The 15437-nt window shown below is 35.3% G+C and overlaps 1 protein-coding gene across 7 annotated transcripts in view; it reads right to left on the minus strand.

Annotated features, from left to right (window-relative positions):
* ZCCHC7 (zinc finger CCHC-type containing 7) overlaps window positions 1-15437 on the minus strand; it is a 123126-nt gene that overhangs the window by 104156 nt on the left and 3533 nt on the right. For 6 of the 7 annotated variants that reach the window (XM_026073239.1, XM_026073238.1, XM_026073237.1 and 3 more), the window contains exon 2: window positions 10344-11063. In XM_026073239.1, coding sequence (XP_025929024.1) covers window positions 10344-11040 — 697 coding nt within the window. In that variant the 5' untranslated portion in view covers window positions 11041-11063. Of the gene's footprint in view, window positions 1-10343; window positions 11064-12661; window positions 12698-15437 lie in introns of those variants that run through there. The other variant, XM_026073233.1, reaches the window with a different exon arrangement.

Genomic DNA, 15437 nt, shown 5'->3' on the forward strand with positions numbered 1-15437 from the left:
AGGAGTTGATTGAGGAAGATTTATAAAGTATTTAGAATGCCTGATGAGGACTTTGCTGTTTCTTATGTTTCAGGGCTTTAAAGAAAGCAGAACGTGCTACAATAGCCTATGCAACACGATTAACAACAAAAAAGTGTTTGCAGCTAAATCTACCTACACTAAGTAAAGAATAGTTTTGTGACCATCTGGCACCAAAATGTGCTATATCCAATAAGATCTTTTTAGCACATATGAGCTACATTTAGCACATATGAGCTCCCATCACCTACAGTTTGCTAAAAAAAAGTGGTCATAAAGAAGAAAAACAACAACCAAATTTCAAACTTGACATTGTACAAAGACAACAAAGGAATTCACAGAAATAGCAGAAAACTGGTGACAAAACAATCTTTGCAACCACTTATGTATATACTATTTTCTGTATGCTGGGTGTGATGGCTTCAGTGTTTCCGTAACACAAGCCACACATCATCATATTCTGCATACAAGTCCACTTGAATATACAGAGCTTTTACTTTGTTATTTTCAGATTTCTAACCATGTTATTACCTCCCAATATATATTCAAGACACTTACCACTGTTGCATAAAATGTTAAATCAGAGACACTGGAAAGGGTATTAAACAAAAAACTGACACACTTGATCACCATCATACAAAGTGAGAAAAGGTTCAACCTTGCAGATTTGAAATATTCCTGGTGCTAAAAATTTTCACACATATAAAAAGGAACAGTTAAAAATTAAATTCAACAACTGCAAAAATTTCATATTGATTAGGAACACCACTATTAACTGGAAACACTTAGAACAAAAATTGAACAATGGACTGTTTAGACAAAACTCCTGAAACATCCATTATCTACAACTTTTCTCAATTTATACACAGAGGTGGCAGATAATCCTGCCTCTCCTACCTTCCCTAGAATAGACAGGACTCCTATTAATTTATTGATACATCAAAAGAGGAGAAATTAGTCAATGCTGAGAGTTTTCTGGGAAAGCCAGAATGTTTTGAACAAATTGAGGACCAGAAAATTGGACAGATTCTGGTTACAGTTAAAACCTCACTAATCTGGAGTTTCTCTAGAGGTTTGAAGTTACTTCGGATTTACACTTGGAGATTAAAAACTGTCTCTACACTACAGAAGCCAATTAACAAAGTGAAACAGAGTTTAGGAATGCATTCATTTTAAAATACACTAGATTGTTGGCTTTTTGGTGATGAACAAAATGATACGTGCATCTAGATATACTAACTAATTGCCTGTAGATGCCACAATTCTTGCCTAGTAAAAGCTGTTGAAGCAAATTCTTAAAAATTAAATGAAGTAATAAAACACACATGATATTTATAATTGATGTCCAGTATTATTATTTATGTACATTAACAAAGTACAAAGACAACCATTATAATTGTACCAGAACTTATTATTTTCTATTATATAGATGCATACACAGAGATAATGTAACAGTCCAAGAATATACTTCCCTATCTCCTCCAGATTAAAAAAAATAATAAATTAAGTGAATACTGGCTAAAAATACACTCACATGATTAATGGTCACTGTGACATTATCACTGCACAGTAAGTTTTTCTCACTTTTTAGTAAGACGTACAAAAGTATCTAAAATGCTGCATGTGGCCTGTTTTGACAAGACAGTAGTTTAACAGACTTGCAGTTTTCAAATCTTCAGTGTATCACATTCCTATCAGAAAAAAATGGAGTGAATTCTTTACTGTAAAAAAGTCTAGATTTCTCCAGAAAAATGCCAATATAGCCTAAGAACTCACAAAATTAAATCTTTTGACATCCTTCTAAATTCCTATCAGTTTCGATTGCCCACAACTTCAAAACATAAAATCAGTTCCACTAGGTATTTCTATAAACAAGAACATACATAATAAATGATTACAATAAATATATTTTATTCCTCTTACTAGTCCTTCTTTAGTGTATTAGTTTTATCTTTGTTTAAAGTTCATTAATATAAACTCATTCTTTTCTGTGCTTATTCCATGCACATGCCCACATGAATATTGTCCCTTTGTAGGTAAACTCAGATTTCACCTTTTACTTTCTAAACCCTGGGTCGTTCTCTTTGGTATATTCTTTTTGTTATGTGTAAATTATTTGCATTTTTTAATTACTTAAAAATCTTAAACTTCTCCTCCTTAAAAGGACTAACTCAGTTTCCTGTCACTCTTCAAAAATTCTACTGCAATGTGAGACTTCTTCCCCACCTGTAAGAAACTCAAACAAATAGGGACAAGGAAGAAAGATCAAACTGATGAGGGAAGTGGAAAAAAATTCCCCTTTTAACAATCAACAGAACAGCAAAAAAAGAAAAAAAAGTGAAAAAGTCACCCGGAATATATGACCATGTAAGCATGGGCACTCTTGCAGAAAACCTAGTCAGCAACCTAAAGCCATGGGAAATTTAAATTAGAGCTATGGTCCACAATAGGCAGAGAAATCTGTACAGATAAAAGGGCCTGGTGAGGTCGCAGGTATACTTTATCTAGATCTTTTCAGATTTCCAAAGGAACTTTATTAGTTTTATTTTTTTTTAATAATCAAGAGATTCAAGTGTATCCATTTTACACCGTAAAGAAGATTAACTTTTTTTCTTTAATCAAAATATCCATATGCATGCATCTTCTAAAAGGTAGGTGTATTCCCACTGCTTATTACAGCTCGAGGGTGCATTCTGTTAAAATAATTCATGCACAAAAAACTCCTATTACATTTAAGTAATGTTAAGGTTCTAGCAAACAAAAGGAAGAACGCCTCTTCCCCAAACTTACATGAAAAGCCACAGCTTTTAGCTTTTCCACTTTTGAGAAAGAAAGCTGATAAAGAACCTCAGCAATACATAAACAACCAAACAAAAATCAAAATTTGTGACATAAACCTTAATTTTAAATTTAATTGGTGTGATCTAGCATAATTCTGTTAACTTATTCTTATTTGTGGAAATAAGTATAAAGTTGCAAAATCTATGTCACTGTGCATGAATAATATTATATAAAATGGAAATCCAGAACTTAAAAATAAAGACAGAACTATTAAATAACTACAATGCATCTTTATAAAGACCAACATACTAGTAAATGCACAGGAACTTTGAAAGGAAGACTACTCACTTCCACAATTTCTATTTTAATTTTAAAAGCTTCTCCATATAAATAATCACCCAGTTGAGCCCCAGTCTCGCCAATTGGTCTTTACAGGCAGCTCTCTGAATTCAAACATAACTTGCTGAGACATACAGATTTCAGGCCTCAAATCTTTACCGCACTGACCCCTTCAAGAGACATGGAACTCTGTGGTAGCAGTAAGAACAAAATCCAAGTGAAACTTCAGAACATGTTAAGGAAGGCACTGTCCTACTTGCACTGAATATCTCAACGAATTTTTATTATACTGAAAAATAAGAGTGATAATAGCCTAATTTCACATGAAATTTCATTTTAAATTGAAGCATCTTTTTTTCTTTTCCTTTTACCAATCCCCTCCAACTGCCCAGTCTTAAGTGGTTAATTCTTTCTACTAAGAAGAGAATATTTTTAGGTGGCATTCAAATTTTACTCGGGGCTGAAGTGGATCACTTAAATTGTAAAAACTTTAAAATGGACAGCTGAGCAGACATTAATACAGCATGGCCCACAGCAACTGAATTACAATATTTAACAAGCTTCCGAGGTTAGAGTTTCTATGAAACGTCTGAAGAAAAGAAAACAACAGTAAATATGCTGTTTGCAAATCTTCTGTGTGCAGTAACATGCTATAAAAAAGCACTCATAATTACCACAAAGTAAACCCTTGCTTTTTTGTGTGTGTGTTGTCATAATAGTTTGTATAGGGACCACAATAATGAGTCTTACTGATGCTATGAAATGCAGCACATAAATATTTTTATTGATAAAATTTAGTCGTAATTCCTTAATTTTCACCAAAAATCATTTTTAAATTTGAAAGCAACTTTTGATGAAATTCAGCAAATCTGCAAACTTAGGCATCCAAAAGCACACGAAAAAACAGCCCTTTAAAATGTTTTTTCTAAGATGTAACAGAATGAAAAGTTTCTTGTAGACTTTTTTGTAGAAAAAATAACTTTTTGCTACAAATGTCAAGGCTCTACAACACAAACATGCTACACCCTGCAAAGGTCAAGTGTTCAAAGTTAGTTGTCAAGGAAAACGGTAAATTAAAGAAGAAAAACACTAGTTAGTGTAACTTTTTTCTTTCCTTTTTTTTTTTTTAAAGAAAGAAGCTTGCATGTTTTTTTACTGTTTAAAATACATTTAAGGGATATGAATAATAGTATAGAGAAAAATACAGATGTGGTCAGATTTCTTAATAGTCCCTTGTAGTATCATGAAGAGTTAAAAGAAAATTGACATTTATATATCTACAAGAATCCATTTTAAACACTGATAGTTAATACAGGACTTTTCCTTTTTTGAGCATGGCTGATTGAGATACAGCAGTAAGTTAAATTTCTGAGGCTGCTATTTCCATTTTGACTCTATATAAAAGTTCCACAAGCTGCAGTTATTGCTGCTAAATAGAAAACTCTATCCTACACTGAAAATAGTATTTTGAGGGGAGATGCAAAATTAAATGCTTTCAAATTCCTTTTTTCATTTTAGAYACATATTTTTGTTACAGTTTCACTGGCTACATGAGAGACGTAATTACTATGGATAAAGGGCAGTGCATAGAAAGATCTTGAAACCCAGTATACAAGATGGAAGTGGATGCCAAAGTATAAAGCTGAAAAAAACACTTTGAAAATACTAGCTTCCACTGTATTTGATGGTCACTATTTCTTTCTGTACAGGGCAGTTTTACAGGCCTGTAAAAGCAAAAGCTGGCCTAGAATTCTATACCTGAAGTGAAATAATTTATCCCTTGGAAGCTGGCTTTATTTCAGAACCTTTACAGGGAAGCTTAAAAATATATATATATTTTAGCTAATGTCAGAAATCGATCTGTCAGAAAACATGAAAATTACTTCATATATTCATAAAGTTATAAGATAACTTGATGAACCAATTTCAAAATATCTTGGAACAACCCATAAGCTTCGGCTGACTTTTATACATTCTGTTGAGTCTTCTGTTCTTCATTTGTCTGAATTTATCATCAAAGCTTAAGCTGTAAGAAGTAAAGCATTCATGTAATCATAGAACAGAACAACTAAATAAAAGCATAGAGCATTATCCTTGTTACACAGACTTTTTTGTTTCAGTACTGATATTTGCTAGAATTAAATAGATACTATATATAAATAAAAATTTGAGTCAGATATCTAGTCTGGAGCACAGCTGCTCGAAGACAGGAACTATCATGTGCTGGGATCCCTAGCAGTATCTACTCCATGCAGAGCACATGTAAATTAGTCAAACCATCTCATGTTGCGTCAACATCTCAAAATGTTATTAAAATGCAGCCAAAGCTGCTAAGAAGGTTCCAGAGCTTCTAATGAGGTTTTCAGTCTGCTGAGCAATGACCACAAAGGGCATTTGAATGTAATGCTGTTTACTAGGAAAAACTGATAACCAGTATTTGTTACTTTTAATAGCAATTTCTAGTGCCAGAAGTAGTATCTCCAATTATACCCTTTTAAAAGCCTCACTATTGTGTTAATAAAAAAAAATCAGAACAAGAGAAGAAAACAAACATTCCATTTCTAATACCCCAGCAGAGAACAGTATACACTGTTTTATAGAAACTTTGGATTCAAAAACAACCATATGAATTGCATGCCACAAACTTGCCAGGCACAGAGTGCTGTAGAATTAGCCCATTGTCTCTGAGGAAGGTGCTGGGTGTGCAAAGGATAAAACAGTGAGAAGAAAAATTGTTTTCTGTACCCCTTAGTGGCTGGACATCAATGCTGCAGCTTTGAAAACTGTCTTCCCAAAAGCCGGGAGGGAAATAAATGCAGAGATTAGGATTGCTGCTATACATGGGAGAGGAAATATGTTAAAAGGAAGCTTTTAATGAAGGAATGGATGAAAGACTTCCAACTACAGGAGATTAACATTCTTATCATATATACTCTTATTGCAAAGAAAAGGAAAGAGGTGGGAGGGGAGAACCCTCCTTCAAAGACCTGGAACCTTTCCTACACTAAAAATGAATTCAATACATTTAATAAATGGTACAATTTGTAATGATTCACTTTTTACACTTTATTCTGGGCTCCAAAAACTTAAAAGTTCAGAAAAACTGTACTAAAGACTTAGATTTACTGGATTTTAAAATGACAAATTGGGGGGAAGCTCTTTTTTGAAGTAAAAAGAAACAGATGTGTATACTTTTCTAAATATCATACAAAGAAATCCAAAAATTGACAAGCTGGGTATGAGTGATATACACAGGAAACAGTATACAGGTATGGTCAAGTATAGCTAATCTGTCTTTGAACTCGGCTTATTGCATGTAATTTTGAGAGTCTTGTTCAGGTCCAAACTATGTGTAATCTCATCAAAGAAAATTAAGTCAGAGTAAGGTGCGTCAAAATCACTACAGACGCAGTAACTACTTTCCCCTTGCTCCCTGAGATCTCTCTGTATGAAACAAGAAAGTCAGCATCCACCTTCATATTGCAAATAAAGAAAGCTTGCAAATCTGTTAGATTTGCTGAAAAAACAGCAGATGTATGATCAGAAGTTGCATTTTATAGAAATATGGGGAGAAATAGTTTTACTTAATGTGGTATTAGATAACCAAAAATAAAAAGTGAAAGATAAAAGAAGGAATTTGGAAGAAGGTCTGAAAAGAGAGAAAAAGTTTTCATCTGTATGATTTGACCGACCATAATTTTCAAAATATTGACTGAAGATAGAAAGGTGCAGTGAATCTTGGTCTGTGATCCAGAAACCAATGCTCAGTTTTCCAAGGCAAAGGGACACCTCTTTCTGTTACAATAGAAGAAGGTCACTGAAGCTAGAAAGCCATATGCAGAGAAGATTCTCTCTGGAATCAAGAAAGCATGTTTATAAAGAATATTAAAAATTACATGGCTATTAGTTTACAGCAGGGCAGGCAAACAATATGTAGAAAAATTAACACAATGAGGAGATATGCTTAACTCCTTTCCTTGAGCAATTGTTTCTGATTCCAGTGGAACCTCAGCATCTCAGTGGCTCAAACATAAAAACAGACTCATCAAATGACTGACAAAACAGGCTCCTCTAATAGTCAGACTATTGTTCACATTTCAGTTGCCTTTTTAATGTGAAGCAAACTGGACACTATACATACCACGAAACTGTCATGGGAGGTCTATTGCATTTACACAGCCATAAGCACTTTCTGGGGAGAAGGGAACAAGCAAGGTTTCACCAGGCTCTAAATTTTCCATTACATCCTCACTCATATTTCAAGCCTTAAAATAGTAATTTACAGACTGTGTAATCTGCTAAATATTTTATCTTGTTCTTTAGAAACCCTGAAAATACAACTACACATGCCTCAAAATAATTTATATGAATTAGCAGAGAATATCTTTAAGAGGATAACTTTCCAAAACAAATAATTTTTTAAAAATCCTTTCCTTCTTTGAATTTAAATTTTTTATATTTAAGTTCCAACTTTTATAGTCTATGTAACTTGAGAGGTAATGCTGTGTAAGCTCAATAAACAAATTATGGCTACTTTACCTAATTAAGATTTATGGCTTTTGCTCCCTAAAACAAGCAACTAGGATTAAATTTAACAACATTTTGATTCTGTTTTGGCTTTTGATTATATACACACAACAGAATAAATTTATTTTCCAACTGCGTCTCTGCATCACCATCATCATATGTGTTAGAAATAAAGCAAGAATTGAATGAAACTTTCTGCACTGGAGCTACCTGAATAACTGAAATTTCAGACAAGGTAAAAAATTATGGATTTAACCTACAATTCAATTGTGCCATACATTTTGCATTTCAGAGTATATTCTTATGTTAGGGGTTAGCATTAGAGCATGCTGTTCTAGTCTAGCCATCACATATAGTAGATTTAAATACATTGTCATTAACTTGTTTCTTTATACTCAGAAGAAAATGTGCAAATGTTAAGACTTTCTGCAAAGTAATATATATGTAAAAAGGAAAAAGCTTAAATGAAAACAAAGATGGGTATACAAATCTAGAACGTGGTACAACACTGCTCTGTATGACTGATGACTGTTCTGCATGTCTTAAATCTCCAAGCATGAGATTCCTGTTGATAACACCATTACTGATGTTACGCAGAATGCAAGAAGGGTTTTCAATGCTGAAGTAGTTCTGGAACAGCTTGGAGAATAAAATTCAGAGTAGAAGTAAAAAGTTATATTTATGAGCCTCTTGTGTGAATGTCTGTTACTTCCAATTCAAGCATCTCAAAATAGATGTACATCTCTTACATTAAATGAGACAATTCAAGTTCTGTTCATTTTGACAAGTTTATACAAGCTAGGAAAATTCTTCCCCCTTATCTGCTTTGAATGCAGCTTGGTTATTGTCCAAACCTAAGCCAAAATAAGAAACATATTACTACATTTGTTAAGGAAACACACCATAACTAAAGCAAAACTCTCTACTGATACTAACCTAGTATATTAAAGTTGCATTCATTTTTAGAAGCTGCTCTCAGTTAGCATTTGCACACCTTTATTAGGAGAGCACAAAGAACAGACATGAATTTTCATTTTCATGTTACACCTTTCCATGCTAGACATAATCCTTCTGATAAATTAATTACAAAATATTTCCAAAAACATGTATATGTAATTTTGAAATTTGTTTAAAGGCTCAAACATGAGCTCAAACAAATGTTCAAACATTCTTCTATTTTTGGGTAATCTTTAGAGCAACCATCAGCAATTTCAGCACATAAACCCAAGGAGATACATAATCTGAAAAAAAGAAACCTAACTCAAGGCCATTTGCCTGTCCAATAGTTATGAGAAAAACAGAAGCTAATCTGAAAATGTACTAACTGTGCAATGTACAAACTATATCCCTACACAGGAGTCACCACATTGCCTGAAACATTTGCTCCCCAACAGGGAGAGTATTTTAAGAAAAAAAACACAAGGTGATTTGTTCTAGCTTTGAAGAAAAGGTCAGAATATGAAAATACAAAAAGAAAACTATTAATAAAATTTAGCAACTTTGAGTTAATTCTTAATTCTTACAATTAATTCTTAATAACTGCATTTTACAATCATTAAAAATATTTATAAGAAGAAAAATAGTTATGTAAATTCTAAATATAATGTGGCTATCTGGGTTTGTACAACAGCACCTGTGTTCTTAGCCAATCCTCTGACATTGCACTGGGAACACAGAAAGCATTTTTTAATTATCTGAAGCTTGGGCCACACTGAAGTCTTTAATCAACTGTCTGAGATCCAGTGCACGCTACAGTCTATTTAGCAAAGAACTATGGATAACTAAGCAAAAACATACACAAGAAACACTAGGCAAAAAGTTACTGAGTTGGCAAGAAAGAGGAATTTGACCAGAAAAGAAGGAAAGAAAATCTTTCAGTTGTCCCTTCAGTTGTCAAAGAATCACTACTAACATGTGAACAATATCATTGTTTATATGGTCATCCTGAGAAAAAACTTTACTAGTGCCAATCTACAGTTTAGAACTACAGAACAGTCCATTTCTCTCTATTCTTCCCCATTTCCTGTTACAGTTTATCCCTTTCCTCAGCTGTAATTTTCCTGGTCTAGCATACAGCAAAGCCTCAAAAAGCATTTGTGTCTCCACAACTGAGGGGCAATGAGCCAAGGCACACAGGAGGCAGAGGAGCAGAAATTTCAGTCTGGTTTCATCACACAAAAAGATGAATGACACTGCTCCCTGGGTTATGAACACTGATTATGTTCCTACCCTGCTGTATTTTTCAGAAAACTTGTTATTGTTATGTAATTCCTACTTCTGATTTTCTTTAAGTCTTTAGTCACAAAGCTCTTTTCTTTGCTACTTACTTCATTTACAGTAATAAGCCACTGCACCCCCTCTTTATCCCCCACACTCCTTACGACAAAGAAATATAAAGGAAAGTCAGAAAGTTCACAGCACATATCACTCTGATACTACTGCTAAATTTCTAGCAGCCAGAACACTGTTTTTATAGCCTATTACAAAGTACACTTACATATATAACACTATTGAAATAATAATGCTGTAAATGGTTATTTGCTTCATCATAGTTTGCACCCAACATTATACACTCCAATTTACTTTCTAGTTATGTTCCCTTTAAAGTATTGGCATCAATGTCATTGCAGCCAAACTTCCTCATGTGAAAGGATAAAAAGTGATTAAAAAGTACTAACCTTCACTGACAGAAGTTCCACAGCCTTCAAGGTTCAAAATGATATCTTCATCTTTGTCATCTGCACTGCATCCCAAAAGCATCCAACTTTCCACATGATCACTTTCAGAGATCAAGCTCTCCTCCTCTGCATTTGAGCTATCATCTATTTCCATCACATCTTGGATCACATGAGTTCCAGTAGAAGTAACTGAGTTAAGCTTCCCACTAGCCCTTTTCCTTTGACTTGAAACTTTTGTAACAGATTCAGCAGGATCCAGGGTATTATACTCAGCAGCTTTGGCGTGATTTGGTGTGGAAATTCCTGGATAGACATATTTTTTCTCAGGATCTACAGAGCTTGTTGGCTTCCTTGCTTTGCTTTTGTAAACACTGTCTTCATCTGGTGTATCAGACAATATGATGATCTCATGGCCATCTGAAATCTGAATGACATCATGATCAGTCAATTCAGCAATGTTCTTGTCTTGATGCAATTTCTCAGTCAAAACTGAACTCTGATCCCTGACTCCTGCAACATCAGCTTCTTCATTTATTTCCAGCCTGCTGATTTCTCCAAGATTTTGGGAATAGTGGATCTGGCTGTAAAGATGAAATTCTACCTCACTATCGACACTCTGCTCACTGGATGATTCCTCATGATAAAGTTCATCTTCATACACTTCAATATCCTCTATGTCTTCATATCCATCAAACATTCTGGAAAGAAAATAGACTGTATCTACAAAAAACAAAAGATTATATCAGTATGCTCAAGAATGTATGTCCAAAAGCATCTTTCAAGTGATACATTTGGTCTTTTTGAAATTAGCAGAAATTGCTAAAGTTAGTCTTAAAGCTCTAGATGCAGAAGATAGGACTGAGCAGATTTACAGCTACAAAAATAAATTCTCACAAAAACAACAGCAAAAGCTATAGAGTTCTATATACAGAAGATAGGGCTGTGCAGATTTTAGCTGCAAAAATAAATTCTCATAACAACAATAGGAAAAGCTACTTAAGGCAGCATCTTGTTTAAGCTCAGCTACTACTTTAACCAGAACTACTTTGACTTCTCAAAGCTGTGTTTAATTTGCTCTCAGCTTCCTCAGCTCCTCTCCATTAGTTCAAATCCAGTGTTCCTGTATGGACTGGGAACCTAATGAAGCATCCAAAATCCAGTTTTGATCAATTCCATCAGTTCTGGGTACTTTGCAACTTGTGTTAGTAAGTAATGCCTTATATAGATGCCCAAAATAACACAGAAACAACATTCATCAGGATTTTTACAGAAGAAGCTTGGAGTGTATCTACACCTGGGTTGCCGAGTCACCTAAGTAGGCACTTCATAATTTAACCCTAGAACCAGAAGTGCAACAGATATGGTACAGAGGTACCAGACACTTTCCGCACAAGTGCAGGTTTGAAGGTAGTATAAAAAAGTATAGTAAGGTAGTATACAAACCCGCAGTCTTCACACACACTAATGTGTTGAACTGTCCTAGCAGGACTTATGACCTGAGTTACTATGCCACGAATACAGCAACAACCCTCTTAGATCTTAAGAAGGTACACCTGCAAACACCATCAGGACTCACCAGTCCAGCTCAGCATTAGCTATGAGATCTCTGTACCGCTACGAATTGTGCATAATAATATACAACCTTTAACGGCCTTTTTGGCAAATATAGGATTAAAGTCCAAATTTCTCTTCTCATCCACTTAGCAATACTGCTCATTAAGCAAATGAGCCATAAGACCTGGGTGATGGGACAGAGTACACCTTCATCAAGTTTGTAGATGATATAAAATTGGGAGAAGTGGGTGATACACCAGAGGGCGGTGCTGTCAGAGGGACCTCAACAGACTGGCAAAATGGGCCAACAGGAATCTCATGAAGTTCAACAAAGGAAAACACAAAGTCCTGCACCTGGGAAGGAATAGTCCCCTACATCAGTACATGCTGGGGGCCAACAGCCTGGAAAGCAGCTCTGGAGAAAAGGATCTGGGGGTTGGACTATGAGCCAGCAATGCACCTTTGCAACAGATAAGGCCAACTGCATCCTGGGCTGCATTAGGAAGACTGATGCTAGCAGGTTGAGGGAGGTGATCCCTCCCCTCTACTCAGCACTGGTGAGGCCACATTCGGGATTCTGCACCCAGTTCTGAGTTCTCCACTACAAGAAATATATGGACATACTAGAACATGCACAGCGAAGGGCCACAAAGATGATTAATGGACTGGAGTATCTGTCATATGAGAAGAAGCTGAGAGAGCTGGGACTGCTCAGCCTGGAGATGAGAAAGTTCAGAGAGGATCTTATCAGTGTGTATAAATACCTGATGGGAGAGGGAGTAAATATGATGGAGCCAGACTCTTCTCAGTGGCGCCCAATGAATGGACAAGAGGCAATGGACACAAACTGAAATACAGGAAATTCCACTTAAAAGTAAGAAAAAAACTTTTTTATTGTGAGGATGGTTGAACACTGGAACAGCTCACTCAGAGAGGCTGTGGAGTCTCCATCCTTGGAAATTTTCAAACTCTGCCTGGACATGGTCCTGAGCAACCTGCTCTAGCTGACCCTGCTTTGAGCCAAGGGAGTTGGACTAGACAATCTCCGGAGGTTCCTTCTACCCTCAACTATTCCATGATTCCACGATCCCTATCAAAGGGAAAGTATTTCTAAAAAGGTCACTAAATATTCCCTAACAAGACAGAAAATTCAAAGATACACTGAAGTTACTTTGTCTAATTCATAGGCCACATTTTTTCATGTATATGACATTTTGCATGGAGGAGAATAAAAAGAATACTTTCTCTTTATTTCTTTGCTACACTCAGTCCTGGGGAAGCTAAAAAGCTTTTCTGGACATGAAATAAACATCAGACTGAACTTAGTTCTTTGCTTGTGGAAGAAAGTGGTAAGGTATTGTTTAAGTCCACATACAGATATGCAAGTACAAAAATTTAGATCCAGGAGCCTTAGGCATTAGTAATTTGTGTAATGATAGTATTTAAAGACCCTAAAAATCTCATTATGGCAGCATCTGTGAGCACCTCATGAGAGCCCCGATCATGACAGATTTGACCTCATGTATTTCTTTATATAAGAAATCAAACTGAAAATACCTTTTTCCACAGAAATAAACAAAAAATAGCAAACATGAGTGCACATGCAGGAAAATAGTGTACTTATTGATAAACTATATACTGTACTCCTGTTTAGTCTTCAAGTAGATCAGCATACACTACTCAATCCTCCTTGTACAGCTATGAAGTCACTTTGGTAATAATCTGATGAGATCAAATTCAAACAGCATCAGAATCCTACTCATTCACACACTTTTCACAGCTTTGCTATCTCATCAGACAATAAAGATTGATTTCTAACCTAATAACAAAGCCCTCAAAATTAAACAATGGAGATTTTAATATCCACTTAAAAAAATGCTCCTATCCACATGATGACCAGGGAATTAGATGCGGACACCTTTAACTTCATGGAAATTCATCAATCCACTGAATTTCTAGAACTCCTGATTGGAATCTCTACTTAGCAATACAATACATGCAATGGTAATCTGATACACGAATATATCTACTAATCATTAGACTCTACTTCTCTCACTATGTGGGTTTTTAGATATATGCCACATATATTATGCCAAATAAAGTATGAAAGAATGCAGTCAGAACTATGGTAAACTTATTTTATACTAGTAGTTAGGTATGTTTATATGCTGTATATATGAGGAAAAAGTAGAACCTAGGTGACTTAAACTGTTGAAGGTAGTAAGAAAAAAAAGATAGAAAAACACCTGACAGACCAAATAAGCACCCACATTTAAAAATTTCTCTCATCTTTATGTGGAGTGATTCTTTCAAACAGATCATAACCAATTCTGGTCCACAGAGTGAGAAAAGAAATGCAGCTGGCTCCAATCTCACAAATTTACACTATGAATGTCTGGTCATGGGAAGCAAAAAAAGAACACTTTCCATAACACAGGAAATCAAAGACTCCCTCTGAAGCAGGCAGTAATTTTAGTGATACTCAAAAAGCAAAATTCTTAATTCAAATACTCCTTCCTTCTACTCCTGTCACACCTTGGACAAAGTTAGGCAAAGTAAGCACATGAGCTATTACTGAAAACATGTATCTAAACATGACTGCTGGATCTCAGTTGTCACAGAATGCCAAAGTAGTTGACTCACAGACACTTCATAAACAAGGCAACAATAAGAAGAGGCAGCCTTGCACTACAATTGCTTTGATCTATCCTCTTAAGGCTTCAGAAGCTCAAGCTAGACAATGGCTCTCTCTTCCTTCTCTCAGATCCACTCAACAGCAGAACATTGGAGGGCTCTTTTTCTCCAATTTAGCATGTATTTCAGGCCACTACTAAACATCAACACCAAAAAATATTCTGCAGACATCTAGTTTCACCTTTCATCATCGTCAAATAACTACATCCTACCTCCTAATGCTACACTGAAAAAAATCTGGTTCAACAAACACTGCCCATAGGAAAGGGGAAAAGAGCTTGACGAATTTTGCTTGTTTTCTGATTGTCAAAGTGAAGCAATCTCTTATTCAAATAGAAAAAGACATTTCTGACTGCCAGTCCTCCGCTATTCAGGTTTCCTTTCAGAAGTGGAAAGTTTAGACTATGCACAATAGTCTAAATCTTTTTGCTACCAGCTAGACTACGACGAAGTAATTCCTCATGTCTGAGTGCAAAAAAATGTAAAAAATTAAGCTGATCCTGCACAGAATAGCTGATTTTACAGGTAATACAGACTACAGAGAGCATAACACACAGATGTTTCATATCATGGAACTGGCCTCCCTTACTTTAAAAAAACCAAAAACTTCAAAGCCTAGTGTGGTGTGGGAGAACCCCATCCCTTCATCAACAAGAATCCTGCTGCTAACTGAACCCAGAACACTGCCTTCCACACAAGCACAACTTTCCTTAAAAATATCTGACTATATCTCTGACAGGCCCTAAATAAGAACACTTCAAGTAAAGGGCTACTGTTGTGAAAAGAAAAGAGAAAAGAAAAGAGAAAAGAAAAGAGAAAAGAAAAGAGAAAAGAAAAGAGAAAAGA

The sequence above is a fragment of the Apteryx rowi genome, unplaced genomic scaffold, assembly GCF_003343035.1.
Source record: "Apteryx rowi isolate R43461 unplaced genomic scaffold, aptRow1 scaffold_364, whole genome shotgun sequence".
In the NCBI taxonomy this organism is placed as follows: Eukaryota; Metazoa; Chordata; class Aves; order Apterygiformes; family Apterygidae; genus Apteryx; species Apteryx rowi.